This window comes from Struthio camelus, chromosome 3, assembly GCF_040807025.1.
Source record: "Struthio camelus isolate bStrCam1 chromosome 3, bStrCam1.hap1, whole genome shotgun sequence".
Taxonomy (NCBI): Eukaryota; Metazoa; Chordata; class Aves; order Struthioniformes; family Struthionidae; genus Struthio; species Struthio camelus.
Window position 1 is genome coordinate 47,894,945 of NC_090944.1, and position 27,276 is coordinate 47,922,220.

At 43.2% G+C, this 27,276-nt stretch overlaps 1 protein-coding gene across 1 annotated transcript; it reads right to left on the reverse strand.

The window, feature by feature from the left end:
* Positions 1 to 1,297: 1,297 nt before the first annotated feature.
* On the reverse strand, positions 1,298 to 26,018 carry TBX18 (T-box transcription factor 18). Its single transcript, XM_068937697.1, has 8 exons — positions 25,597 to 26,018; positions 24,319 to 24,502; positions 22,722 to 22,823; positions 19,601 to 19,772; positions 12,402 to 12,569; positions 11,092 to 11,156; positions 7,454 to 7,548; positions 1,298 to 4,959 (listed from the first exon to the last, which is right to left on the reverse strand). The coding sequence occupies exons 1-8, from the start codon at positions 25,892 to 25,894 to the stop codon at positions 4,235 to 4,237; spliced, it is 1,809 nt and encodes a 602-aa protein (XP_068793798.1). The 5' UTR covers positions 25,895 to 26,018; the 3' UTR covers positions 1,298 to 4,234.
* Between the last annotated feature and the right edge of the window lie 1,258 nt (positions 26,019 to 27,276).

Consider the following 27,276-nt stretch of genomic DNA (forward strand, 5'->3'; position numbering starts at 1 on the left):
GAAGTATGACACCACGTGTTAAAAGAGTATGCCATCTTGGCATGACAGTGTTTTGAATTAGCTGGGTAACCAAGGAATATGGTGGAAAATAAAGCAGAATTGTTACTGTAGTTTGGCATAAATTAAATTCACATATCAACTACTTTATGTTAAGCACAAAAAGAAATGTTGTGTCCGAGGATCATATTAACAAAGTATTCAATTGACAAATCCATACATTTGTTCAGCAGAGGTGGAAAGTTAGCCTACAAGCATCAGCAGTTACCTCTTTATGATAAATTGTAGTTACTGATATTAAACGTAAAGAGTAAACTTAAACAATCACGCCATGAGAGTTTGAGAGCGTATTGAGAGGAGTGCAGCAAATAATAATTTCATATGTGAAGTTTGTACATAAGTCTCTAAAAGTAGCTACTCTGCAGCTGTTTTTAAACATACTTCTATATGGACTAATTAGGTCTACTATGTTAATACAAAAAATACGACCACAGAACCTGTGGGCTACTTCTCATGATGACTTAAGTTTCCATTGTTGAACTGCTCACAGTATAGACTTGCTAGCATGAATGCCAACACTGTCTGTGATCTTAAAGTTGCTCCTGTTCCTCTGTTCAAGCAGGACATTTGACTTCTCAAGAGTCTGATCGTACCACTATAAAGAGAGGCTCTTATTAAAATCAGGAGTTTCCACTCTCCAGAGCAGAATCTGGCCTGATATTTATGACTGATCATTTCAAACCTACTTCTCTTATCCTAATTCTGGTCATCTGCAACAATGCTGGTGTTAAGTGAATATGAAACACTATCATTTCAATGTAATTATATTTGCAGGCCCTGAGCCCTAAAACGAACAGCCAAAGAGCACAGAGCGAAAATGTACAGGGTATCATCAAAGCTCTCCCTGGAGCACCTGATCACACGTAAGTGTTAATTTCTCAGATCTGGCTGAAAATGGGCAGCTGAACTTGTCGTGGTAGCTGGGATGAGCTTGAGTATGAAGCACCAGCAAGGTTCCATCCGTGGCTGGTTGGCCTTGCAAGCTCCTTGTTCTCTGCTTCCCAAATACAGCCCTCACAGCTCTGCTATCAGGCCCTGAATATCCTTATGCGCAACATCTCTCATGGCCTTCACACACAAATGACAGTTCAACACAATAAAGTTAAATGGAAATGTGTAAGAATTGTGGACTAGTTGGATCCTTGCAGCTTATTACGTCTTTGAATTTCAGAGCTCACTTTAGAGTTATTTGTTTTTGTGGAAGCTGTAGACAAAAAAAAGGCCCAAGCCCCTTAATTTTCCAAAGGTAGTAAAAAGTGTTTAGATACACACTTTAATATATTTTCTGTGGCATTTTTGTAAAATACAGATATATAATTATAGATATAACGCATATATAGCATTTACTATGTTGATAAAAAGCTAGTCTTTTCACAATGACACACCAACAAGTATTTACAATATGACTCAAATTTTAAGGAACAAATGTTTCAAACAATATTGTGCGGTTACAATGATAAGAGTAATTTGAGGAAAAATAGGAGACCAGTACTAAAAAAATCCCAGATGACAAAGAACATAGTATTACCAGGAGCACCTCCATGCATAAACCTTTGTTTTTCCCTTGTAGGAATATGCGTGATTTAGCTCTTCCATATTTCTACCCAGCCACAGCCCCTTAAGATAACATGGAGAATTGTCTTGCTTACCCTTTTTCAAGTGCAGACTAATTGCACCGCTGCCTCCATTTACAGCTTTGTCCAATGGCAACATTTCAAAGTTTGGGCTAGAGCAGAAATTACTACGCATGCGCCTTGCTAAGTAAATCAATGCAGCTATGGCAATTTACATAGCTGAAAAATTGCCCATCTTCTGCACATTTTAAAATCATTTTACAAATTATTAGTTTTGGGTTTTTGAGCAGTGTTTTAGCATTGGAAGTCTTTGCTTGGAGATCTGACTCAAAGGAAACTGAAACACCAAAACCAGCAACAGATCCAAAATACATAAATGCTTTGTTACCCTCATATATGAACACTGTCTAAATACCCTTGCATCTTTAGCATACTGTGAGGCAGCAAAGTGCTATTCCATTTTACAGTTGAAAGAAATTCAAATGCAGAGAGGCTAAGTGAAGTACCCAGTGTCACTCGGGTAGTTTGTGACAGAGCAGAGAAACAAAACCACAGATTCTAAACTACAGATTCATCCTCTAGTCTTTCCAGCTCTGAATGAGAACTTCATAAATTGGCATCTTCCTTAACATAAACATATAAATAACTAATATAAATAAAGCATTCTCTGGGCAAGAGCTTAATTAAGTAGTATTGTGGTTTCTTTCCTCTTTCCAAGTAGTAAGAAGAGAGAGAGAAGGGTCTGTTCCTCTACCCATTATCTCTAGCCCAATGAAGAAATATTAGTTGCAATGAGTTTTTCTTAAAAGTGGGAGTGATTAAGTCACTCTTTGCCAGAAAACACATAGGAACTTTCGAGAAACATAACGAACTACTTTTACTGAAATCTGACAGAGGAAAATGTAAACTTTGAAGGCCTTATTCTCCTTTCCACAGTGCTGGCCAGGGAAGCATTTTCAATCACATTTGCACCCACTTTAAGATGCCTTTAAACCACCTGCATAATACAAAGGAGGCTTAGTGTAATGTAGAAGAAGAACTATTCTCTCAAGCATTAAAACGCGTCCCATAACCTCCACATTTAACGCTCTGACAGGTGGGCAGCTGACTGGCAGCTTTCACAGCAGGACTGAGGCGCGCAGGGGCTGTGCAGGCATAGACAAGAGCACAAGCTTCCCTGTGACACAAGTATCTCCCCAAGCCCTTGTCATTCTGGAGGAGCCTGGTGAGGAATGGATTTTGATCTGTGCTTTTATGAACACTGGTTAAAACCAGAGATGGGAAGGAAGTGAACTACTTAAAATCCACGGCAAAGACTGTTTGAGAAAGAGAGCAGTAGTAACCTCATGACAGAAAGGAACAAGAAAGGAAGACAGAAGGCTCCCTGGAAATAGGGAAATAGGCTGCAGGTATCATGCTGTAGCATTCAAAGTAAACCATTATGGGAATTTGGCCTATTGTAATCCTGGTCCCAATCTGGCCAAGTTACAGGGAGGCAGCTACTACAAAGTTCTGCTTCCAGCAACAGTTTGCGGGCAAACTGGGTTATCTGCCTAGCTGGTACAAGCAATTTATTTCTGAGATTCTGAGGATGGAGGACATTTTGCCCTTATTAAAAAAACACCCCAAAACACAACACACACAAAAGGGTAAAACTGATAACGGAATTTCTCATCCTGCTCACTTTTTCTTTTTTTAATCAAAACTGCATTTTCCTTTAAAAAAGCAAAAATACAAAAACAAAGATACATTAGAATATCCTACCGTCCAGTAAATGTCTTATAGGCAATATTTATGGTGAAAAAAAAATGCATCAAGCCCTTCTTTTGGCAAAATGAAGCACCCCAAAGTTCATTCTGTACCACGGAATGCTGCTTCCTCTGCTGTTGGTTTAAATTATGCATATCACCACACTTTGAATCTGCATTATATTTGTCTTTAAATGCTGTCTTTAAACACCTAATCATAAACCTAGACTAACACTGAAAAAAATCCTAGTAAGAATGCCATGCTGCTGCTAAGTTAGAAACAGCATATCATAAGAAGGCAAACTAATCTTTCCGTTCACTTTGTATAAATAATCCATTAGCTAAGCTTCTGTTTTAGGCTGGATGCTTGATGCTTAACGCTTTAAGTTCAAATACCCTTCATATCCCTTATAACAGAATAAACTTGTAAAATGTCTTCGGTGCATCAGCTTATCATTGTATGAATGTTTTAAAGAAACTCACTAGTACTACAGGAAATGTAAGTGGGCTTGTTTGTGTTGTTTAATACTCTAAGTGTCATTTCATTCTTTAAAAGGGTTAGAACAGAGGAAGGGGAAAAGGGGAGGAAGTCTTACTTAATTTGTTTCATATGTCCCAACGTGTTATACAACTAAGTGTATTATACCAGAAAACTAAAGCAGTCCGCGCCACAACAAACTCTGCGCAACTCAAAATAGGAGAATAATCTGGCCACAAGCAAGTCAAAAATTCAGTGAAACTTCCTCTCATATTATATATACACACACTTTACAAGCTACATTGAGTGTCCTTTCATATTCCAAAAGAAATACATTGTAGACACCAAACACACTGTACTTCTACTTAAAGGCTTCATCAAACCATATGTGCAGACACTTGAGAAGATGAGAGTGTTAAGCTTCCTAGGGTCCTGGAGTCAAAGAAATTCTGCTGCCCCCCACTGCTAAGTAAGTGCACTCCTTCCACAGGGGGCAACATCTGCCGATCCGTCATGGTTCCACTTGGCGAGGACCCCAAGAAACTTCCTTGGGAAGAAACAATTTTCTCAGGACTGGCAGCCAGTTTAGGGGATGTGGAAAAGTTATATCCATACAGTGCACAGGGACTGTGCAGTCTAAACGTGTTGTAGGAGCCTTGGTGGGTTTGATTAGTGGTAAAGGCATTGCTGGATGGGGATGGCATGATGTACTGGAGCTGTGGAGACATCCCTGAAATCTGCATAGATAAGCCAGTTTGTGGGCAGCTGAATGCATCCCCATCATTGCCACTCATGGACATATTCACAGTTGTGCTACTCGACACACCAACATAAGAGGGAGTCCTTGGGGGTGCAAACGTCTCACTGGTTTGGTTTGTGAGCCTGTTGTAGGTTTCAGCCAAAGAAGTGCTGTATCTGTTCAGGGTCAAGCCTGAGCGGGCACAAGCTGTGTAGTCAGCCGGAGCAAGGCTACAGAGCTGGCTAGTGTTGGGACTGAGATGGAAGGCTGGAGACGAGCAAGGGGAACCCGGCAAGAGGTGAGGGTGGGTAGATGGCACTCCACTGCCAGATCCCTGGAGTAAAGTAGAGGAACCTGCATTTCCTGGAAGAGAACATTAAAGCGTAAAGAAGCACGTTGAGAAAGGTTAACTTCCTAGACTGTGACAGACCAAGACCTTTATGATTTAACAATAAACTCCTGACAGGAAATATTTGATGCAAAGAGATTCAAAAAATACTGTACATGTGTGCCAATGTGTGTGTGTGTGCACGTGTGTACTTTTAAAGAAACAACCTATTCAAGAACAGAACACAAGTTATGCTTCTGCAACCATCATTCAATACATCCAAACTTACAGCTCCCGCCCATGAGGTTAACTACTTTTCTTTGACACTGGAAGCAAATTGCATAGTGGTTAGGACATAACTATATGAGTATCACATCACAGCAAGCCTTCTGCAAAACTACAGACTTTGTGTCATCTACGTTGTTGCTACAGTCTGGAGCGCATTTACAGCCCTTTGCTCTGTATGACACACACTTTCTTTGCGCCTATCAGTTATCAGCATGCCAGCCAAGGGACCAGCTCTTTACCTCAAACGACAGAGGCTCCTCTTGTTAAAACAACTTCAGGAAAGTCTAGGCTCAGTACTGTGCACTGCTGCTTCATTTCTTAAAGGGAAGGTGGAGGTTTAGGCTTGCAGTGAACTGTTCACTTGCTGAAATCAGAACTTTTTACATGACAAATACGAGTGCTGAATGCTCCTAAAAACGCACTGCTTGCTACAGGTGAAGTCTTTCCTCAAGACTCTGAAAGTTTCCCAGCTGCAAGAAGAGCTTCCTTTTCTTACAGATTATATTTCCCCAGAAAACGAATGTAGAAAAAATCGATTTTAGTCTTTCACAGCCTCTCAAAGACACCTAGCAGGAAAGACTCTCCTGTCTGTGAGTCACATTAACAATAAAACAGCTCGATGATACAAAGAGATTCATAGACTGTCAATAAGCTAACAGGATTTCAGGACCCGTGAAAAATATAGAAAAAAGAAAAAAATATTTTTATCAGTGAACTCTGCCTGTTATTCTTGCTCTACTCACAGACCACAACAGGCACAAAACACCACAAAGCACCTCTACCTACCAAAATCCTAGCGTAAAGCATAGTTATGTCTCTTCCAATCAACGTTAACGTTGCCACTGTCTGAAAATGGGCAATTCCAGCATTAAGAATCAGGATGATTTTCTAGAAGGGCCTTTCAGGAAGTCTCGTTAGCGCTAAACCACGCTACTGGCCAGGGTACATTATAGATTAAAGATTTTGCCAGGATCTTAGTCCCCATTCTTTGAACACAGTAGCAACTTTAACAAACTCCTTAACTTCATGCACCAGCAGGAAAGGAAATGGGAAGGTTATGACTGTGACTACCTTGCTTTCCAACAGTGCTGCTATACAAAAACAGGGGAATACATTTGGTCTATCTCTTGGACAGATAACCTTCACAAAGAGGAAGAATGAGTTGCCTTTAAGTCTTATGCACTCTCAAAAGGTATTTCAGGTCTGATGCTGGCTTCTCATTATAGGCCTTTTTACAAGGACCATTTCCTCCCCCGCCAAAAACTATGCCGACACTCACCCAGCGTACCTGTGACTTAGCACAAAACCTTGTTTCTAATTGCCTGCAAGCACTGATGATCAAGATTTCTCAAGGGAGTGGGCAAAGGAGAAGTTAAGCGATTTCTGTGTATGCTATGCCTCTGAAGATTGCTTAATGACTCAGCAACATATTATCAAGAAAGCAGGTGGGATGTTTTTAAGTTTGGCAGGAGGAAATGTGAAACTCAAGAGAAAGGTGTCCGGCGCACTCGGAAAAAGGCTGACAGGTTTTCTACATGCACAAGGACGCCTCAAAAATACAGGAATACGGCAAACAGCACAGAGATGCCTCTGTCCAAACAGGCGATTAAAATAGCCCTCTCTTTCCCCACAGCAGTATGTCTATGACGGGGAAGTGGAAGGCAAGAGGCTGTGGACTGGGGATCAGGAGAAAGCAAAATGGAGAAGTCCATTTTTTCAAACTCTAGGATGCAGACAAAGTTTGTAGGGACTTTTACTGAATAATTTTTAGTTTTTTAAGACTCATTGAAGCTTTCTAAGGAGAAAACCCAATTAGGCTTGCTGCTATTTAGTCAATGCTTACAGGATGTTTCTTCACTTTTTTTTTCCTTAAACACACAATTAATTCCTACATTAGAGTTTGGATGTACACAGTAAAAGTTACCCATAAATGAATTTTGCCTTGTATATCTAGCTCTAGCAAAACACTGAGGAAGGCCTTATTCTGTCCCTAAATAACTCGCATTTTCCTCCACGTGTGATTTGCCTTTACAACCTCACATTTTTATTCCCACAGCGATTACATTAGCATTAGTTTTGTGACTTAGAATAATTTCCATTAGAGCTGATGGCCTGCCCTGGGATTGGCTGGTTTGTTTTCTTCTGCAAGCAACACACCAGCCTAGATTTTCACAAGGAAAGATGGGCAGAGGTTTATTTTCACGCATTCTTGTGCTGAAAGAACACAGAGAAGATTGTTACCTTGTTTGGGTATCCCAGGTATGTCTTCAAATGTAAGTGTCCTCAGTGAGGGTCTCCAGAAGGCATAAGACTCTACCAAAGCTTCCAGTCCCATTCTATTTAGAACAAAAACACCATGGTGTCAGAATAGAAAGCTGTATTTTGTCTCACATTTCTCTGGATACTTTACCCCAGACACCTACAAGGAGCAGTAACATTTCAGGATTATTTTGAAGGCATTCGTTTTGCTTTTTAGAGAGAGCCTTATGGCCTGATCCATGACATCTACAGTCACTGTGCTGGCAGCATGCAAACAACTTCCCCATTCCATAAGTCTGGCTCTCTGTTTTGTTTTCTTCTTTGGCTATAATGACATTAAATATTTTCCTAGTATGACACTTCCTTAAGAGCAGTTGCTCTAATTGCCGCAGGGATGATCTGTTTCTGATTAGAAGACAGGTGATCCACAGGCAACTTCTATTTAAACAGGATTCCCAGTCATTACCCATGAGTTAGAAAATCATGCTTCCGACATGTGCAAGGCATGGCTGTACCACCTTTTTGCTAAGGGTATAAGCAATACTGTGTCCTTCTTATCCGTTGGGCAAAATGCCTTTAGTAACTAGCTATCTTCAGTTGTTTTCTTTCATCAGTTTGTCCTGACAAAACAGAAATAACAGGCTAGACAACTGTTGTGATAGACAACATGTATAAGAAACTCTGTTTCCTGAAGGTAAAGGGCCACTCGTTTTCTGACAGAATTTTCTAAATCTTGCAGCTCAAAGGAGCACTTTTGCTGTTACTTTCGGCTGCTGAGTCCCAAAGGCCTGTTAAGTGTCAACATCAGGCACATACCAAATACAAGTACTTGCCTTAGAGCAGCAACACTCTGTAAACTGGAATTATGCAAATAGCCCAATTTGAAGCTACCAACATGCTCTTCTAATACAGCTTCTTCCACATTGCGTTTCCAGCAGGATCACAAATATAGTTCAGGAAACAGTTATAAAGTATTTATTAGCTAAATCTGGCCTAAAAAGATAGCCTTCCTTTTCTGCAGTAATGGAGAATTTTCATTTCTAGTTAAAGTGGAGATAAAAGCCACCTCCTGGAGGAGTGTAGCCAAGGTGATAATTTATACAAGATGCCTTTGAACAATTTCCACATTTTATCACCACCCTAATTTACGCTATCAAATGGCCAAGTTTATTTAACAAAACAGTTATGTTTTTCCTGAAGTATTTAAAGAGAGAAATTCTGGTCCTTTCCTGAGTAAAAGTTTTTATAGGGTCAAACTTAAGGCCTAACTGAAGAATGGAACTATTCTCAGCACATAAATTCTGTTGCACTTTGCGAATGTCCAGGGAACGCGTTTAAAAGGTGAAGCTACTAATTTCTGTAAAACAGCCTGTGAGACTGAAAGGGAATAACCTGAAAGGGAATAGTTTTAATTAGGCAGAACTATTGCATGAAGCAGTGCAGAGGAAGACAGCTAAAATAACTGAAAGAATATTGAAAAGTTGTATGTAATGATATCACAGTACTTTTTTTTTTTACACCGCTCTTGCAGAACAAAATCACAGAGATGTCTAGATGATAAGCACAACAGATAGAATACTGAAGATAACAGAATTTTAAAATTTAATTTCTATGTTCAACAACCAACTAAATTAATAATCAACTGAGTAAACTAGTAACTTAACTTAAAAAAGAAATCTTCCTGCAGAATTAAAAATCTGAGCTCCATTCACAAACGTATTTATTCTGTACCTCAGAGCTTATAAAACAAAACAGGAATATTTATTTTAATAAACTAATGTTTATTTGCTGCAGATAAAAATATGCAGAATCACTTCTGTAGCATTTGTATTTGTTACAGTAAAGCATTTAGACTTTTCTAAAGCCTATCCAGATACTTTTATATAGAAGTCCTTTCTACAGGAATGATCTCTTAATCCATTTCTGTAAACTATAACTGGCTTTCAGTTCAAACATCATGCCTTTTTTAAGGCCCAAACCAAATTTACTCTTAGGAGCTAAACCAAAAAAAAAAAAAAATCTCTCTATAGCCCCATTTCTACAACCGGGTCTGCATGGCTGCAGATGCAGTAGTCTTATGGTCTTTACCTAGTATTCAGACAAAATCAGTGGTGTTTAGACAGGTAAATCTAGGTCAAGAATGATTTTACAACAATCCTTTCCCCTCTGTTTTCCAGAGCATCTTCTCTTCTTTTGCAGAACATTATGTAGGAAACTCTAACGTCACTTGGAGTCAGAAATCTCAGTGGAGCCAGGATTTCACCTACACATTTCTTTGAAGGCTCTCTCAGTATTTATTTTATAACTCTGCAATGAGCATGCATAGCAGAGACACTGTCTGCGGGGAGTTGTCAAATAGGGCATGTGTGGCAATTTTTTTCTTCCCCAAGTGTACATAGCATGCTTTGTTTCTTCAGCCTGGATTTATCTGGAAGTTAACGTTCGCTGAGTTTCAAAATAGAAGGCTACAAAGGAGGATGAAACTCTTATTTCTGTCTGTGGACGGGCCTTTACTTCCAGGCCGAAGCACAGAACGTGGCCAACTGTTTCTCGCTGGAAGATGTAAATTTCAGAAATTAGCAAACCTGGAGTGCAAACCGAAAAGATACTTTCAGTTGATTCCAGGCAATCTTTACAAGCACCCCACCCCTTCTATAAGTGTTCCTCTCCCACTCTTCTAATACCTTGCATAAAAAAATATTATACCTTGCTGGGCAATCTCAGCCTTTTTGTAATTCAGGCGGAAACAACATTTTTTTTAATGCTTTAGCCTCCGCTAGAAGAAAAGCTCAATAAACCAGCTAGCAAAAGAGCCTCTCTGAAAACTCCTACCGGCACACAGTTTGCTTCCTTCTCTGGAAAGTTAGGTCATAAATATAGCAGCTGTAGAAACCAAACGCAAAGCAGTCACTGGAACGGATGTATACTATGCCACCACAATTAAACGCTTCTTTTTTTAGCTGAAATGCTTTAGCATACAATTCATAACCGGCTTAAGTATTTTGCATTAAACAGCCTTTGGATAAAATACCTCGTGAGTACTGGCAGCACGGACTAGACCCAAGTCTCCACTTTGCAGTACTCAGATTCCCTACTGCTGTTTTGAAAGGTTCATGGACCAAGCGAGAACAAGCTATTCGTCAGTCCAACTGCAACATAAGAGATGGAAAACGGGCCCATTTCAAGGTCATCTATAGCCTAGTAGGAAAGACACTCACCTAGGAATTGCATATTGTGGATCTACAACGCTTTAGGCTGAAGAGACACTTGAACATAGGCCTCCCATCTCCTAGGGCAAGCGTATTAACCATCCAGCTACTGCATGAGGGACTTAGCTTCTCCCCTTTTAAGAGAAAACAATGAGCCATTCATCCACCCTAAATGCCCTTTAAGCGCAAGAGAGTCTGGGGCTGTAGTTTCATACCGGTATCTGCAATTTGTGTCTCTGGCCAGCAGAAAGAGGAGATTTCAAGTGCAGCCTCTCTTTCTGGCCAGCTGAATTGCTGCTAACTTGTCTGTAAATACAGCTATTCCCCCTTGGTAGGAAGGTTATCCGCTAACAGCCTTCAAAAATGGATTCTCTCAGCATTAAGAAGCCTCTCTCCTTCCCCAGCACCCACCTGTTACGTCCTGAATCTCTAAATCCTTTGGCAAATGGATTTCTGTCAATCTTCAGGCGAGTTATCTGTGAAGATGATTAAAGAGAGATGGTGAGAGTTCGGCAAATTGAGTTAAGTAGCACAAAATATGGCTCTCCCGACAGACCTAAGCCGACAGAGAAATTTTATATCTTCTTCCACTTAAAGCATAAACATCTTTCCATTTGCATGGTTTAAGCCGGTTTTCTTGAAACACAGCAAAATAAGGCCCAGCCTCGTGATCATTGTTTTCACAGATTCCCAGAGAAGCTAAGAGGTATTTATGCCACCAAGAGGCAGGTTGCAATTCTGGCAAAAGTCATTCTTCACCTAAGAGAGTACACATTGCCTAACTGCGATATCATTGAAATGTAATTTTATTTCTATATGGGTCAAGACGGGAATGTGAAAAGAAGATTACCTGCAGGCCATTATCCTCTATAAAAACTAGAAAAAGAATATAAAATATTTGCAATTTATTTAAATAAATGGAGCAGGTACCAAATAATTATATTTCATTATTTACATACTCTCCAGCTCTGAATGTGCATTCCCCATTAAATGTCTTCTCACTGTGAAGATAACAAAGTGCATATCATTTCCCAAAATATAGTGGAAATAACATATGTGGAATTAATAAAATGTCACCACACTAAATATAGTGTCACTATTAGTGTTAACATTTACACAAGTGGTAAGTGAGAGCCAAACACTGGAGTCAGGCAATCTGCAGTTTATTTTTGACTCTGAAGCTGACTGCACGGACCCACATAAATTGCAATTAAGAACGAATAATGAATGCAGTTAATGAAAATGACTGCAACTTCCTCTGGGCCTCCGCCTCTCCTTTAAGATCCTAGGATACCTTTTTCAGAAAAAGTTTTGAAATTATTGGAGTCAGGCCCAAATGGGCTTTCAAAATCTATCTGGACGTTTATCTACATTTGAAGGCACAAAAATACCTCTAAAAACTAGACCCCTCTTTGCCTTATGCGTCAGTGCTGCACTTGTAATGAAGACGCTATTAAGGATGTTGTCTGCTTAGACAGTGAGGTCTTCATGGCAGGAATTACTTTTTATATTTGCCACGTAGTTCACGCAGCCTGAAGTCTCAGCTATAGCCTCCAGGCGTTGCTGCAATGCTACTAGCGAAAGCTATTAAATATTAAAAGGGTTTAGTCAATGCATTTTTACTAAGTGCTGTAATAAAAGAATCGCCTTTTCTCCTATCCTGTACTTCTCCAGCCTACTCTGAGAAGCGTGTAAACTTCTAAGTGGAAAGCCCACGTTACCTGTTGATTTTGGTACGCTGTGACGGTAGTGAAAACTGTCTCTGGAAAGGAGAAGGCTTTGACTCCTTCTCCTGAGGGTATAGGCTTGACGGGGGACAGATCATCTCCACAGTCCTTACGGATGACGTGGACACGAGGCTGATATTTATGCATAGAGTGCAGGATAATCTATGCAATCAAAATGAAAGGAAAAAGATAACATTTATTAGAAAGGACACCCTGCTGTTTAAGGACTAATAGCTTTTTGGAACAGATTATGGCATGTGTTTACCATGCCATTTACTGGAAATGAAATGTTTTCTTTAACCTCTGAAGGTTCTTATTACAGTAGTCTAATCCCTGTGCATTTACGCTATTGCCAAGCCTAAGCATTTAAGAATTACGACTCGGGAGCCTCAAATTCAGGAGACTGGCTTAACAAAATCAGGGGTGAAGTCCTGGTCCCACTGCAATTAGGAAAGTTTTGTTGTTTTTTTCACTTGAGTCTGGATTTGATCTACCGAGATTAACAACAGCAGTATTTGCCTTTTGTTTTCAGAACCTTCAGGATACGCTTGAAGCTGTTTTTTTCCCGATAACCTGAAGACTGGAAGCATATTTTGTTTTGAACACAAGCTGAGACTCTCACACTCCGAAGGAGCTGAAACTTTGAGTAAAATAACCCCAAAATCCAGAAACTCCAAAACGATAATAACCCTAAGTTTATAATATGTACACAGACAAAACGAAAATCAATACACAATCCTCTCACAACATACAAAAGCCAAGTATAAAGGACAAGCCTACAAGAACTGTATGAACCCACAGTGCAGAAAATTAAATACAAAAATGTTTTTTGGTATTGCTCCCAAATTTTAGAAGGGACTTAAAATGCAAACTTTTTCCTGTATTTTACTCTACTCCACTTCAGTTAAACGCTTCTAAAATAGAAGATTTCAAGAAAAAAAAAAATAACTGGAAGCTCGGCTATTTTTTTTGGAGGGTCCAATAAATTAGTAACTGAATAAATAAATAGGCCTACAGCTATTGGCCTGTGGAAACGCTAATCAAAATTCAGGGGAAGTTTTTTAATTTCCTGCTCCTCGCGTAGCCTCAGAAGGCGGATGTGCTCAGGCGCTTCACAGAGCCCTCACGCCTGAACGCCCGAGACCATGCAAGCTCCTTCACCCACACGGCGCAGAGGACGTTACATTCGTTTGGATAAACTGGAGTTTGACTCGTTGAATACACTTAGTTCTGGCCAGACGACATGACCCTATTTTGGAAAAGCCAAGTTTCTGGAGAGTCAGGGTTTTTATTAGCCTGTAAGTGGGGCTTTGACAATGACATCACAGGCCCCAATAAACTCGCTCAAGGCGCGCCCTGCGGATGTTCTCATGTGAGGCCTTTTCCCAGTCTCTGCAGTCTTGCAGGGCGCAAGATCTTTTTTACACGCAAACGCGTGTTCCCTTTTGCACAAGCCTTTCAGTCCTCTGTCAGCAAAGATCTCGAAAAGCCCAAACGCAGAGAGGACAGCACATTCCTGAGCCTGCTTTCCTGTAAACACCCTGTGATACGAGGGGAGGTACCAGCGCAGCAGAACAAATGATCGCAGAAAGCTGTATGCCGTGGTTCACGTCCCCGTCACCGCTCTGGGCCTTGCCGCTTGTCTCAGTACAGCAGAGCATGCTGTGCCCTGCTCCCACTCGCATTAGCTTCCCCGCCAGTTTTGCGGTGCAGGTGACTCCTCGGTTACGCTGCAGACCTGACTGTAGACACTGACAAGCCAGGCAGCTCTGAAAAATTGTGCTCGTGCAGGAGAACGGGTGAAGTCACAGCAGCACGGAGATGAGTGCTGCCCACTCCTCATCCGCGCGGCTGTTAGAGCTAACCCGGCCCTAGTTAGCTCTTAAAAGGAACCTGGTCTGGCTCTGCGCTATACTGATATTTCCTGATGTTGACGCATTGTTCGACTATTAGCGATCCGCAGCGAGGAATATTTTTTCTTAATTTTGTACGGTGCCTTTTCAGTGGGATCTTTTGTTAATGGCTGGGTTCTGAACTCTAACTACACAGCACATAACTGCAGGGCCCTGCAGAGGCAGAGAGCAATACCATGCAAACAGCACACAAAATGAGAGGGAGATGCAACACTCACCCTGAACATTTTTTACCTCTATTAAAAGCCTCACCTGAAGTTACCGTCACAGAAAGGCTAAGGGAAACAAGACCCCTGCTCTTCATCTCGTTTGTGCATTTAATTGCACAAACAACATTTAACAGTTTATCTGCAGAAGTAGCAACTTTCCCTTCGTACCCTTAAAAAAAACAGCAACAAACCACCCCGGCCAGTGCAGGCCCCACCGAACGCCAAGTAGGGGCTGACATTACTTTCGACTCACTTTAAGCACCTTGCTCTTTCTAAAGATCCCTCACCCGTACGACCAAACCACGCGTACGCCTCACACGGCTCCACTGAAACTCGCACGCAGAGCCAGCCACCAGCGGCGCTCCACCTTGGTTTCGGCACTGAAAATCAAAGTGTTTTGGCAGCAGTCTCCTCAGTCAGATGCCGACCTGCTCCTAGCAAAATCACTGACCTCTCACTACAATAACGCTATAAAACAACCACGCTCTCCAAAATCTATTCAAGCCAAACTTTCCTTTCGCTTTTCAGCATGTACTACCCGCCCTCCCCGATGCTTCAGGCACCGCACTGTCACGTTGGGGCCCCTCGCCTTCTGCCCGTGGTGTGCGAGCCAGCAGCACAGCGGTACCGAGCAAGAAAGAAACGGGACGGTGCCCATCAGCACCACATCGTCTCGTCGTGGGGGGATAAATATCTCCCCCAAAAAGTAAACTATCAGAGTTACTACATTTTGGCCATGATAGCTGTCACGACACCATTATTAAGCAAAAAACCCTGCAGTATGGAGGCTGAGGGTCAGCGGGACGAGGCAGCAGCTCTGAAGAGCAAAGGCAGCCTCTGTCCAAGGAAGAAGCTCCTGAGCCACCCAAGGGTGCGCCGGGGCTGAGAAGAGGGAGCTGCAGCAAGGCGGTGGCAGTGTAAAATACTGACCAAAGCATCTACAAACACACAAAGCTCTTTCTGGCAGGAATTCTCTTCGCAATATGTGTTGTGAAAGAGGCTGCCACGGCGAGGCCTCCGTCCTGACAGTGACCTTAGGTACCGCTGTGATACAAGAGTCACAGCCAGCACAAAAGACATCCCGATCCTCCTGCCCTGCAGCTGCCTGAAGGGCATGTAGATTATGCAGCCACTTCTCCACCAGTGGCAAGGTCCTCACCTTGCTGTTTTCTCCAAAAATCTCCCTTTACTCCCTCTGCAAAGCCCATGTAATCAGCCTTTCCGCAGGGAGAGAAGTGCCAGGAGCCAGGGAGCATGAATCCTCTCTTCACAAAGACCAAAATTGCAAGTGCAAATGCTGATGTTTTCCAGCTTTTCCTTGTGACAAGAACATATAACTACCCACTGACTGGAAGCAGAGCTTACTACTTTGAGCCCAATCTGGGTAGCGTAACAGCCCGCCTCTGCTTCCAGCCTAACACCACTTTCAAATGGGGAAACGAAAGAAAAAAACAAAAAACAAAAAACCAAAAAACGCCCCCAAGAAACAATTAAGACAATAACCATCTCATTTTCACTAAAAGTTAAAAAGACCATCAAAAAATATCTGTGCATCAAAAAATATCTAGTTGAAAAGCACAGAAAATAGCATGAAATATTGACTTGTCCCCTCTATTGAAATTCAGACACAAAACAGCATCACAATCAAAAAAACACACACCTCTAATCAGACCGAGAGAATGCTTTTACAATGCAGTGCTTATTCCATAAACTGAAGATGAGAGGCATTAACATATGAAACAAAGGATGTCAAGAGCACGCACTTCTCAGCGTCAGCTGCAAAATACAGATTTACCTTCCTTTATCGTAACAGCTCAGATGAGAGGCACAAATGCCACAGTACACGTCTTAAAAGTTGTCATCAGGCCTTAATGTCTCCGTAGACACCCTACCCTTCCACAGTAGGGCATTCACTCTTGAGACTTCCTTTTGAGAACAAAAATACACAGGGAAAATATACCCTTACTAATTGCGCTTCATCTTCTCAGTCTGCCAGTGGAACCCATGTCTCAGAGCGTCCTACGTGCGGACGTACCGCCTGCCAAACCTCTCCACAGAACAGCACCGTACTATCACTTGGTCAAAAACTTCCACTCGAGACGTTGATGAAAATAGCAGCAGGCAAGCGAGAGGTCCAGAAAGTGTTTGAGTGGCAAAGTAAGTTGTCCTAGAGATGGCCGATCTCCTTTAACAAGAAGCTACCCCAGGCCAGCGCAGCCATTTACCGCAGGGCCCAAAGCAACGCAATGGGAGCTAGCTGCCGTTAATTACTCCCATAATACAAACACTGCATAGAAATACAACCTCTTCCTCTGTTTGCGAATGTAGCCCCCGTTCCCACAAACATGAGTCGCTTCTTTTAATGACTCTGAGAGTTAATACTCTGGGAGAGATAAAAGGGCTCTGGATCGATCTCATTCCAACTCTCCAAAACTCAGTTAAAATCCCACGTGCAAGAACAAAACCTAGCCCTCGAATTTGAACATGGAAACTCCACAAAAGCCGTCACCTCTGAAGAGAACAGAAAGAACAAAGAAGCAATTGCAACAAAGGTTACAGCCCCAGAATCAGACACAGCATGGAAAGCATATCCAAAGAAAAACAGCGAAATCCCAACTTTGATTAAACTACCAGAGGAATGAAGGCAGGCCGTAGAGACCTCAAGGAGTTTTCTCTCTTTCTCTGAGCCATTTCGCCTAAGTGTGTGTGTGTGTGGGGGGGGGGGGGAGACGTAGAGAAGAAAAAAAGCTTTCTAATAACCTAAAATATACGCCATCGCCATAAAAATAAATATTCTAGGGATGATATGGCCTTGACCCCTAGATCTTCTAATCTACCATCCCTCCCCTGGTACCCTATTGAGAAAAATGGTTCCTTCCTGCTTATGAGAAACAATTGTTTTTTATATTCATCACAAAATATGATTATTCGTTTTCCATTATTGCTAGAGGCATTCAGAGGCTACATAGCTTTTTCAATACAGCATTCCACACTACCATAGCTTTAAAAGAAAAAATGTACCCATTGGAAGAGACACTTTTCTGCTTTCTGCTTTTGCCCTTTCTGGTAATTATGAATGACATGTTTGCAATTTCCCAGATCTGAGAAATATGAAATTATTTTACAGTCATCCTTCTTTTGTCCTTTTAATACTTGAATTTCCATTTTGGGGAGGAGGGGCGCTGCTGCAGCTCTGAATCAGTTCAATGTGTCCCAAATCACTGCACTAGAGCTTTACTTCACTAGTTTCCAAACAGAAACACTTAACTAAAGACCAGAAAATTTATATTCCTCCACATTATGAATAATGGCGTGCCGTGTACGCTACACAGGTTTCAGTTCAGAATAAAAACAAAGCTGAGATCTGGGATGGAAAAAGAGAGTAATACACTTCTCCGCATATCCAAGATTTTATCACAGGGCAGTCCGTGACTGCAAGTGCATGGGTGGACCACTGCGTCCACATATCGCCCCTCTGAAACGAGTACAAAAACCAGCTGGCGCGCTCTCCATTGGAGAAGCGGCATTTCACCCAGTTGCATCTGCTTCACTTTTTAAAGCCTTTACGATAAACTCAGGACTCAGCAAATGCAACTCCTGCTCAACAAAAGTCACAAATACTCAAGTACTGGGGAAACTAAGGGAACTACCTGTGCTAATATTTACGCAAATGAACATGCCAAACCAGATCCCAAAACTGCAATTCTGGACATAAACAACGTAAAATGTCCTTTTTTACAATCCTAAACAGAAGCATCGGTAATTCAAAAGACACGAATAACCCCACGTTCTGCTTAAGGGGAAATGTGATGAAATTATGAACAGTATTATACGAAAGGGAGCTGCTCCATCCTGGTTATCGCGTTCACCAGCTCGGTCCAGACCGCCTCCTGCATCCTACGTCTGTAACATAAACGTCTTAACGCCCGCACAATTTGACCACGATCCTGAATTAATCTCCTTTGCAAACGCACAGGAAAAAAACCTCATGCTTGTAACTTGGAATAAGTTTGACAAAATACCCGGCTTAATGTCACAGAGTTACAAATACTCTGAAAGACGCACGTAGTATCTTTATACCGCACGGCAGGTACGTTTTCTCTCACTTCTTGCAGCAAAAGAGAAAGTCTCTTGCTTAATAAATTGGGCTATGTTAAGGTTAAAGGGATTCCACATCCTTTCTCAAAATTCGCCTCTCACATCTTAAAACTCCACCACTTGGAATTCAACGCTCCTTTTGAAAGCAAGCCAAAATCTGCCGTTTATTACTGAATTTTACAAAACGAAAGGCTTCACCCTGACTAAAAACAATTCTTGCTTTTTAATTATTTCCTAAGGTGTCAAGTAAAACTATTCTAAGGATTGCTGGAAAGACACTGGCTTACATCTGTCACGTTTCAACAGTTTTGAAGAGAAAAGGAAATATTAACATAACACGTTTTGTCACATTAGATAATGTCATAACTAAACAATTTAGAACTTGCAAACAGAACACTCAGACTGCATACGTCTTCGCCAGTTCCTTCAGAAGTAATGAGCCTCAGCTGTGAAAGGGTCTTGCTTCATAAGGTATGTAATAAATCATTATCGGAGCGAACCCAGCTCCCATGTTGTTCGTTTTTGACTGCAATTATTAACACCTCATGGGATTTCACACAAATGTTTAGGTTAAGAAAATAGTTAAGTGTATTTTTACTCACATGAAGTTATTACACGCTATTAATGTTTCTTCTAGCCACTTGCGAGTTTAAACATACTTTTTGATTAGCGCAGAAGTCGTGAGTAACACACTTGGTGGGAAAGCACGAGAGCAATTCTGTCCCCTCATACTAGGCCGTTTAGCCTTGTAAAGTCTGACTTTGCAGGATTTCGAGGGGGGAGTAAAACAGCATGCTCTAATAAGCAGTTAATTATCAGGCTAGAAAGTAAGCAGATTTTAGATCTGGACAGTAAAAGTTCCAGAACAGCTTTGGAAAGTCAAGCCGATTTCTGGCACCCTGAGGCCGTATGTCAGCGTCGCAGGGCCGAGCAACACGCCTGCGTACGGTACCGCAGAAGAAGGAGTACTCACATGCCCTTGATCATCGAGCTCGTTGTTGGTAAGCTTCAGTTTGTCGAAGCTGATCACTTGCCTCATCCACGTCTCCCCCGAGGCGGGCGAATCGGGGTGAATATAAACACGAGGTGGTACCGGCGAGTCGGCATTGCCAGCCACCATCCATTTGGAGCTATGATAAACGTACCTACAAAGAGAAAATAAGTGTCTGTAACAACAAAACTCAGCATAATGTATGCAGCCACTCAGTATTACTATATTAGGACCTATGCCTATAGCAAGAACCCATCTGTTAAAAACATGAAAAGATAAGAAAGAGAAGTTATTTTTTAAGTTCCAAAACATCAGTTCTGGTGACTAAAAAAGGCAGGCTAAAAACCACGCTCTCATCTGACCTTAGTCTTGTTAAAATCAGTAACAGTCTTTACACTGATCTGCACGCTCAGCTTTAATCTGGCTTAAGTTCAGTGAGCGCTGCAGCTCTGCTCTGAACAGGCATTAGCACACATGCAGAGCTGGTTCTTAATTTATCAGATCAAGTAATAATTCTGTATTGGGAAGATTTAACAGGCTGACTCTTACATAAGAGTCTATGAATAAAGCTGCTGAAGGGAAAGCATAGATTATGATTGGGGAAAATAATGAAACTACGTCAAACTATCTTCTTGCTGTTTCTGCAAGACCGGATTAATTGTCCTGAATAGTACTGCAGAAAGGCTTAAAAATGAAAACGTAGCCCGTATTTCATTTGATAGGCCAATGCTGACAAAGTCATTTTCTAATAAAAGTAGTGCCTACTTCAGTAGAAAACAACTTCTTACGGCAGATACTTCATGGGACAATTTAAAAAGGACTAACTAAAAATGCCAAGGTATTTTTTCTTTCAAGTACAGTAAAATTCCTGAAAATCAGCTGTATTTTTTAATAAAAACATGAAAGACTATCAAATCATACGTTTGTACAATTCAGTTCCTTAAGAGAAAATTAGAAAATGACAAACAACAACCAGAAATGAAAATAAAACGATCCAAAACATGCAAGGCTTCGTGCAATTCATACCAAACTGTAAAACTAAGATCTAGAACTGCGGTAAAGTCTTTTCCTGGAGACAAGTTCTCAACCCTAAACCATACAGCCGGCTGTTTTAATATTTTTCATTTATTTTATATTTCTTGTTTTTACACGAAATGTGTCCTTTTCCTACCAAAGTAAATAACTTCATAAACATAGTTCATGTGCTTCAAAACAAAAGCTGAAGCTTCCAGAAATTTACAAGAAGGTCCTAATTTTGCTAGAAATCTAGATCTAATTTTTCTTCATTTCCATTTAGGTTTGTTATCTGCTACGGCAACAAAAGATTAGGCTCAATATATGACTTCTACTGTATCTTTCACATATAAAGACCTGCAGGACAGTCAGTGTGCAAAGCCGCATAAATGGTAAATTTAAGTAACAGTCAGTAACAAAAGAATGTGGCGATTGCGGTACAAACATTGAAAAGGGAAATCAAGTAAAATATCAACATTTAGCAAGAATAAATTCCTATAATCATACCTTTCCTTTAAGTTTACCAACTATGAAAATATCGCCCTACATATAACAACTTTTGTTAAGTTACTTCAGTTACTTGGGGGCCACCGTACAACACAGGGTGGACGGCACAGAATAATATGAATGCATTTATTTTAAATGAAACTCTGTTTCATACTAAATATTATTGCCATTTTTATTACTAACATTTTTGTTCAGTTTGGAACATTTACCTTGCTTTTCGCATGAATTAAGAAATTGTTCAGACCTTCTAGGAATGACATGCTTAGATTGCTAAGTAAATGCAACACAAACCAACACAAGGACTTTCCATTTTAACTGAACTGCACAGGTTCAAAAAAAAAAAAAAATCCATGTTTTCCCTACGGCACAGACAAAAAAAACGCCTCCCCTGATGCCGTGTACTGTATGTCCTCAGCATTTATATCTTTACCTTGTTGTAAAATAAAAAAAAGTCTTCTGTACCGCATTAGAAAAGGACAAAATTATAGTCAATGAAGTAAGGGCACGCAAAAGACACAGGGCAGTGTTTGTCTAGGAAACATGGAAGCATTCCTGAGGAACCAATCTTTCAGTCTTCATCTGAAATGTTTCTATTTCTACAATTAAATCTGCAGCGGTTTTCCGTAAATTATGCTAAGTATAGGGTTGAAATAATCAAAACAGCGATTGGTGAGGACCCAATCCTGTCTCCATTGAACTACTTGGCAAAGGTCCTCCTGGCTTCTACGGAGAATGGGACCACGTTTGCAAAGCAAGATCTACAAAATGCCTACAACTCGTAACAATAATTTCTGTGGGCCCAATCCTGCAAATATTGCTACAGAACTGCAGCTTCGACAGGGTCCAGCTAGCTCCCTAGAAACAGGACTGTCCTTGCAACAAGAGTTTAAGCACATACTTCCTACTCTCAAATGCTCAAAGAACATCCAGTTTCCCTTCCTCACATGATTCTTCAGAAAATGCCATTACTTCATCAAAAAAATAGTACATGGAAATATTATCCTATCTGAATCCAAGCAACCTGCTAGTGAATATCTGAACAATAAACAGCTATTAAAATAAATTAAATAATCAATTTGAAGTAAAACCAAGAAAGTGTGTATGGATTATATTCTAATGCCTTTTAATTAGACATTAATGCTATTAACACTATTAATGTTATTCATGTTAAGTTTAATAGCATTTGGCTCTAGAAAAATGTATATTTTCATATTTGTTTGTTAATAGGAAATAATTCCCACTGACATGAAGTAGATTTAAGCCACTAATAAGGAATAACATCTGATAACAACATCTCTTGGACTAGACTAAAACTGCAGTCTGTGAAAGCAAAACACTGATTATTTGCCTTCAGTACATATACAACGTCAGCCAAATGTATAAAGAACTTCAATAAAACTGCAGTTGTTTTTTGCATACTTGGCAGAACGCTTTTTCTTTTAACTGTGCTGGGGCGAAAACAGAAATCTGAAGGAGAGTTAAATGCTACCTTCTGCTAATGTATACGCTGTTAATATTTTCTTCCAAAAGCCAAGATCCCTAATGCTTGCATCGTAAGTTCTGTGCCTTAAAGTCACCATACCTGTATCTTTTGTTATCCACTGGCACAATATCCATAGCAATATAATACTGCTGATGTGGGTCTAAACCTGAGATCTTCACTCTCATTGCGGGAAACATCCGCCTGAACACAGAAAGAGAGAGGTCATTTTTAATATGAAACAGACTTGGGAAAGATTCTACAGGAAAAGTAACCAGTTCATGGGATTTCTCTCGTTCCTCCTTTCAGCCTATAGAGTCCTTTCTGATGATTATAGTTACATAGCCATGAAATGGTCCATTCGATATGTCAAAACAGATTTTTAAAGCGCATTGCCTTGAACAATGCTTCGTATGTTTTGAGATACGCTTTGGGAGTACAACCATTACCACAGCATTTCAACTTTATTGTTAGACAGTAAATCATTTTGTTTTGAGACTTTTTATTTTAGCAGTACACGCAGTTAAAGCCCGTTAGAGATGTTAACTAAAAATATATTTCTGGAGATGTGCAAATGCCATCTCTTATCCAGGAAGACCAATACCGACAGAAACGTAAATTGTCAGTGAGATTTTAACAGACAGCAGCAAATGGTGTGCCATTTATATATCAGCAAATTATAAAGTTAAATCCACGGTGATACAATTATAACACTACAAGGATGCAGTTATAAAACCCAATGTGCCATGCTATAACCAAACAATATGGTCTTTATTGAGACGGGACTTCCTGTCTGCAACTTACTAAAGGTGAAGTGCAAGAATTACTCTGTGTTTGAAAGGTATAGTAAAACTTCTTTATTGAAAGCAGAAACGAATGTACAAGGTACTTTCTAAAAAAAAAAATACATTCACAATTAGGATCATTCTATGGGGAAAATGGAATAGTTAGCTGATGTATGGATCCTAACATAAAAATACACTTCTTAATTCACCATACGTTTGGCATGCCTTTTATCTAAAAAGTTCATTCTTGTGGCCAAAAAGAAATGTCATAACGAGTTTATTGCAAGCTAATGAAAGGTGTACTTCTTTATATTACAAATCTGAAGGCCACTCCAGTTTATGCAGGATTTGCTGCTGTTCTAAAAAAAGATTAATTAAAAGTCGTTACTGGAAAGCAAAAAAGCTATCTCTCTTATTTCTGAATAAACAGGAGGGTAAACCTCACTGCGATTAACTAGTTTTTGCTGTTATTTCAGTGCACCTGTAAGATAAAAAAGAAAATCTCTGACTGGACTCTCTTAAGACAAATGTTGCTTTGTGCTGTTTTAGGACTGCATTTCAATCATTAATAAAGCCTCTCTGAAAAAGTAGAAGGTAGCATATGGATTCAATAAAATATGTTTTTGTAATTTCTAATAAGTTCAGATACTTTTATACTATCCAGGTTTTTACCATGTGTATCCACTGGGAAGGGGGGAAAAGTTTCCCTTCAGAGGCACACGGCGCTCGCAGACTTCCCCCTAATGAACAGGAAACCTAAGACGCCACAAGCTCCTGTGCCCATCTGAAATTATCGCGATCTACCTGCCTCGTAAATCAGTTCGCTCTGCCCACTTTGATGCGCGGGGCCGCGCCGGCCGGCCGCGCCGCCGCCGAGGGGGCCGCAGGGCCGCCCACGCCCGCGCCGCCCTTACCTGCCCGCCTTGGTGATGATCATCTCGGTGCCGATCTCGTGGAAGCGCTTCCAGAGCTCGGCGCCCTGCAGGTCCACGCGCGGCGCCTGCGGCGCGGGCAGGGGCGAGCCGGCCCTCGAGCCTTTCGGCGAGCCGCCGGGCGACACGGGCGGCGACCCGGCGAGGAAGCCGTCCTCGCAGCCGCCTGCGGAGAGAGCACACGCGAGAGGCAGCCGAGGGCGGTGGCGGACGCGCTCCTGATCAGCCCCGGCAGCCGCCGACCCGCCGAGCCAGCCCCGTCGGGCCGGCAGGCCGCGGCCCAGGCACTGCTCCCTGCGGGCGAGCCGTCCCCCACGGCCACCCACGGCCGCGCCAGCCCCGGCGCAGAGCCTGCACCGCGGCCTTGCGCCCGGCCGGGCCGCCCCACGCTGGGCGTGGGGCCGTCACGCGAGGCCGGCGGCACATTTCGTTTGGGCACGTTTTAACCTGACCTCCGCCGACCGCGGCCTTCTGCCGCCTGGATGTGACAGCAGCCTCGGAAATACACTCGCGTCTGTACACTGTACATATATGTATACCCGCACTGCACACGTTTGCGCACCCACACAATTCCATGTATGTGCACATTTGTGTATAATAGATATGTGTCTATTTTATAGGCGCACACACACATATAAAAGTGGGGTGTGTATATATATAGGTCTATACATAAAAGTGTATACATATGTGTGCGTGTACATATACACACACACATACACATTCTATTTAGGTAAAAGTTTTTTCCCCCTCCTCGGAAAGAAGTCCCCGAGCGTCGCTGCCCCGCGCAGCGGCTGGGAGGGCCGGCGCGCACCCGCGGCCCGCGGACCCGGGCTGCGGCGCGGAGCGGGCGGGCTGCGGCGCGGAGCGGGCGGGCTGCGCGGCCAGGCGGCTGCCCCGCGGAGCGGTGCCGCTCCCGGGCCACGACACCCCCGGCGGGCGCGGGCGATGAGCCGCGTCCCCGCGCCGAAAACGAGTTTTAGCCGCCGCATCCCATTACGCGCATGGCGGGAGGATGGAGCGGGGGGGGGGGGGAGGAATTTTGTTTTTTTTTTTCCTCCTCCAGTGTGAGAAAAGAATTATAGGGGAAAACAAGAAAAAGAGTTGGCTCACGGGGGCCAGAGCTGGCTGGGGAAGAGCGAGAGGCGGAAAGCCGGAGGGCAGTGGGGAGGGCAGGCCTCCTTCATAAAAAGCAAGTCGGGAGGAAAGGGGCGAGCGCCGGCCGGGGCGCTGCGCGGGCGCGGCGGCGGGCTTGGCACTCACCGGCGGCTCCGCGGGCGGCGCAGCCCAGCTCCATGTCGCCGCAGGTCCTGGCGGCGGCGGCGGCGGCGCCCGCGGGGGAGCTCTTGGCGCAGCAGCCGCTGCCGGCTTCGTCCTCGGCCGCCTCGTCCTCGCCGCCCAGCTTCCGCCGCTTGGGCTGCCGCGGCGGCGGCGGCGGCGGCTGCTGGTGGTGCTGGTGCTGCTGCTGCTGCTTCTCGGCCCCGATGAGCGCCTCCACGGAGAAGGCGTGAGCCTTGAGGCTCATGGTGGTGCAGGGCGAGGACCGCCGCTTGTCGGCCATGCCCGCCCGCCCCCCCCTCCCCTCCCCTACAGCCCGCGCATCCAGGCGCGCTGCGGCCGCCGACACCCGCGCCCGGCCCGCCGAGCCGGCCGGCCGCCCTCCCGTCCTCCCGACCGCGCAGGCAAGGGGCTGGGGCTTTTCCTCGCCTTTCTTTTTAAATCCAAGTTATCAGCCAAGTTTTTTTTTTTTTTAAAGAGGAAAAAAAAATCTATTCCTTTTTGCGGATGCGCTCTTTTTCTCCCCCTCCTCCTCCACCTCCTCCTCCTCCTCCTCCTCCTCCTCCTCCACGTTCTGCCTCGTCTGATGGGCCAAACAGGACTGACATGGGTAACAAACGCTCTGCGGACACAAATTAGGGCTTGTAATTGAAATTTGTTGCCTTGATCTGTCAGCACTTCCAGGCAGGAGACCGGTGGGAAGAACTCGCTCATTAGTGTATCGCGGCGGCGGCGGCGGCGGGGGCAGGGCGGAGCCGCGGGGCGGGGGCTCCGCCGGCCCGGCCGCCCCCGGCCCAATCAGCGCCGCGCCGCTATCTCCGGCCCGGGCCCCCCCCCCCCCGCTCCCGCCCCGCTCCGCACGGGGCTCCGCGGCGGCGGCGGCCGCCCGGCCGGGCAGGGCCTCGCCGGCCGCACCCGCGCCGCGACGGGCCCCGCAGCGCCCCGAGCCGCGGCCGGACCCAAAAAGCCCCCCTCCCTCATCATGAGCATTAACGAGAACCCTTCTCCCCCCGCCCCGCTGCTCCGCTGCGCACCCGCGGTGCTGGCCCCCGTGGCGGGGGGGGACCCGGCGGCCGCGGCCGGCCTGGGAGCAGCCTCCCGCTCCCCTCCGAAACGGAGAGGCAGGGTGAGCTCTCGGGGAGCGCGGCACCTGGGATTCCGTTTTGCTCGGAAAAAATCTTTCGGACTTGCGCAAAGTCGCTTTGTGCGCGTTATTGCTGTTATTAATAATTACGGCTGTTACTCAGCTGTTGCACTTACAGATTCTTTACGCTGTTTGTTAAACACTGGCGGCAGAGGGTTTAAGCGCAACATTCAGAGCCCCCTTTACACCGAACCTATCAGACACTGAAGCTGCAATAAAGAGAGAATTAAACTCAACCTTATATGAACATCGATGCATCCAGCCGCAATAATTTTAATAATAATCACGTTCAGGTGCATAGAATAGTTAGGGGGAAAATCTTTTCGTATCTTTCCAGTAAGTAAAACTATTAAAAGCTACAGATCTGGAGCCAGATGCTCTGTTCGTTGCTTTTCCAGGGAAATGAAAAAGCTATTGACTTAGAAAATTTTGTTGTGATTTTCCTTTTTTTGCTTGTTGGGAGAGTTTGCGTTTGTTTTTTTTTTTTTTTAATGCAGAACTAAATGAAGTGGTCGCGATAA

Excerpts from the sequence above, each read along its gene's own strand:
- TBX18 (XM_068937697.1), bottom strand. The coding sequence starts at position 25,894 with ATGGCCGACAAGCGGCGGTCCTCGCCCTGCACCACCATGAGCCTCAAG. Across the intron at positions 24,503-25,596 it reads CGCCGCCCGCGGAGCCGCCG|GCGGCTGCGAGGACGGCTTC; the intron begins GTGAGTGCCAAG and ends CTCTCTCCGCAG. Across the intron at positions 12,570-19,600 it reads AGCTCGATGATCAAGGGCAT|ATTATCCTGCACTCTATGCA; the intron begins GTGAGTACTCCT and ends TTGATTGCATAG.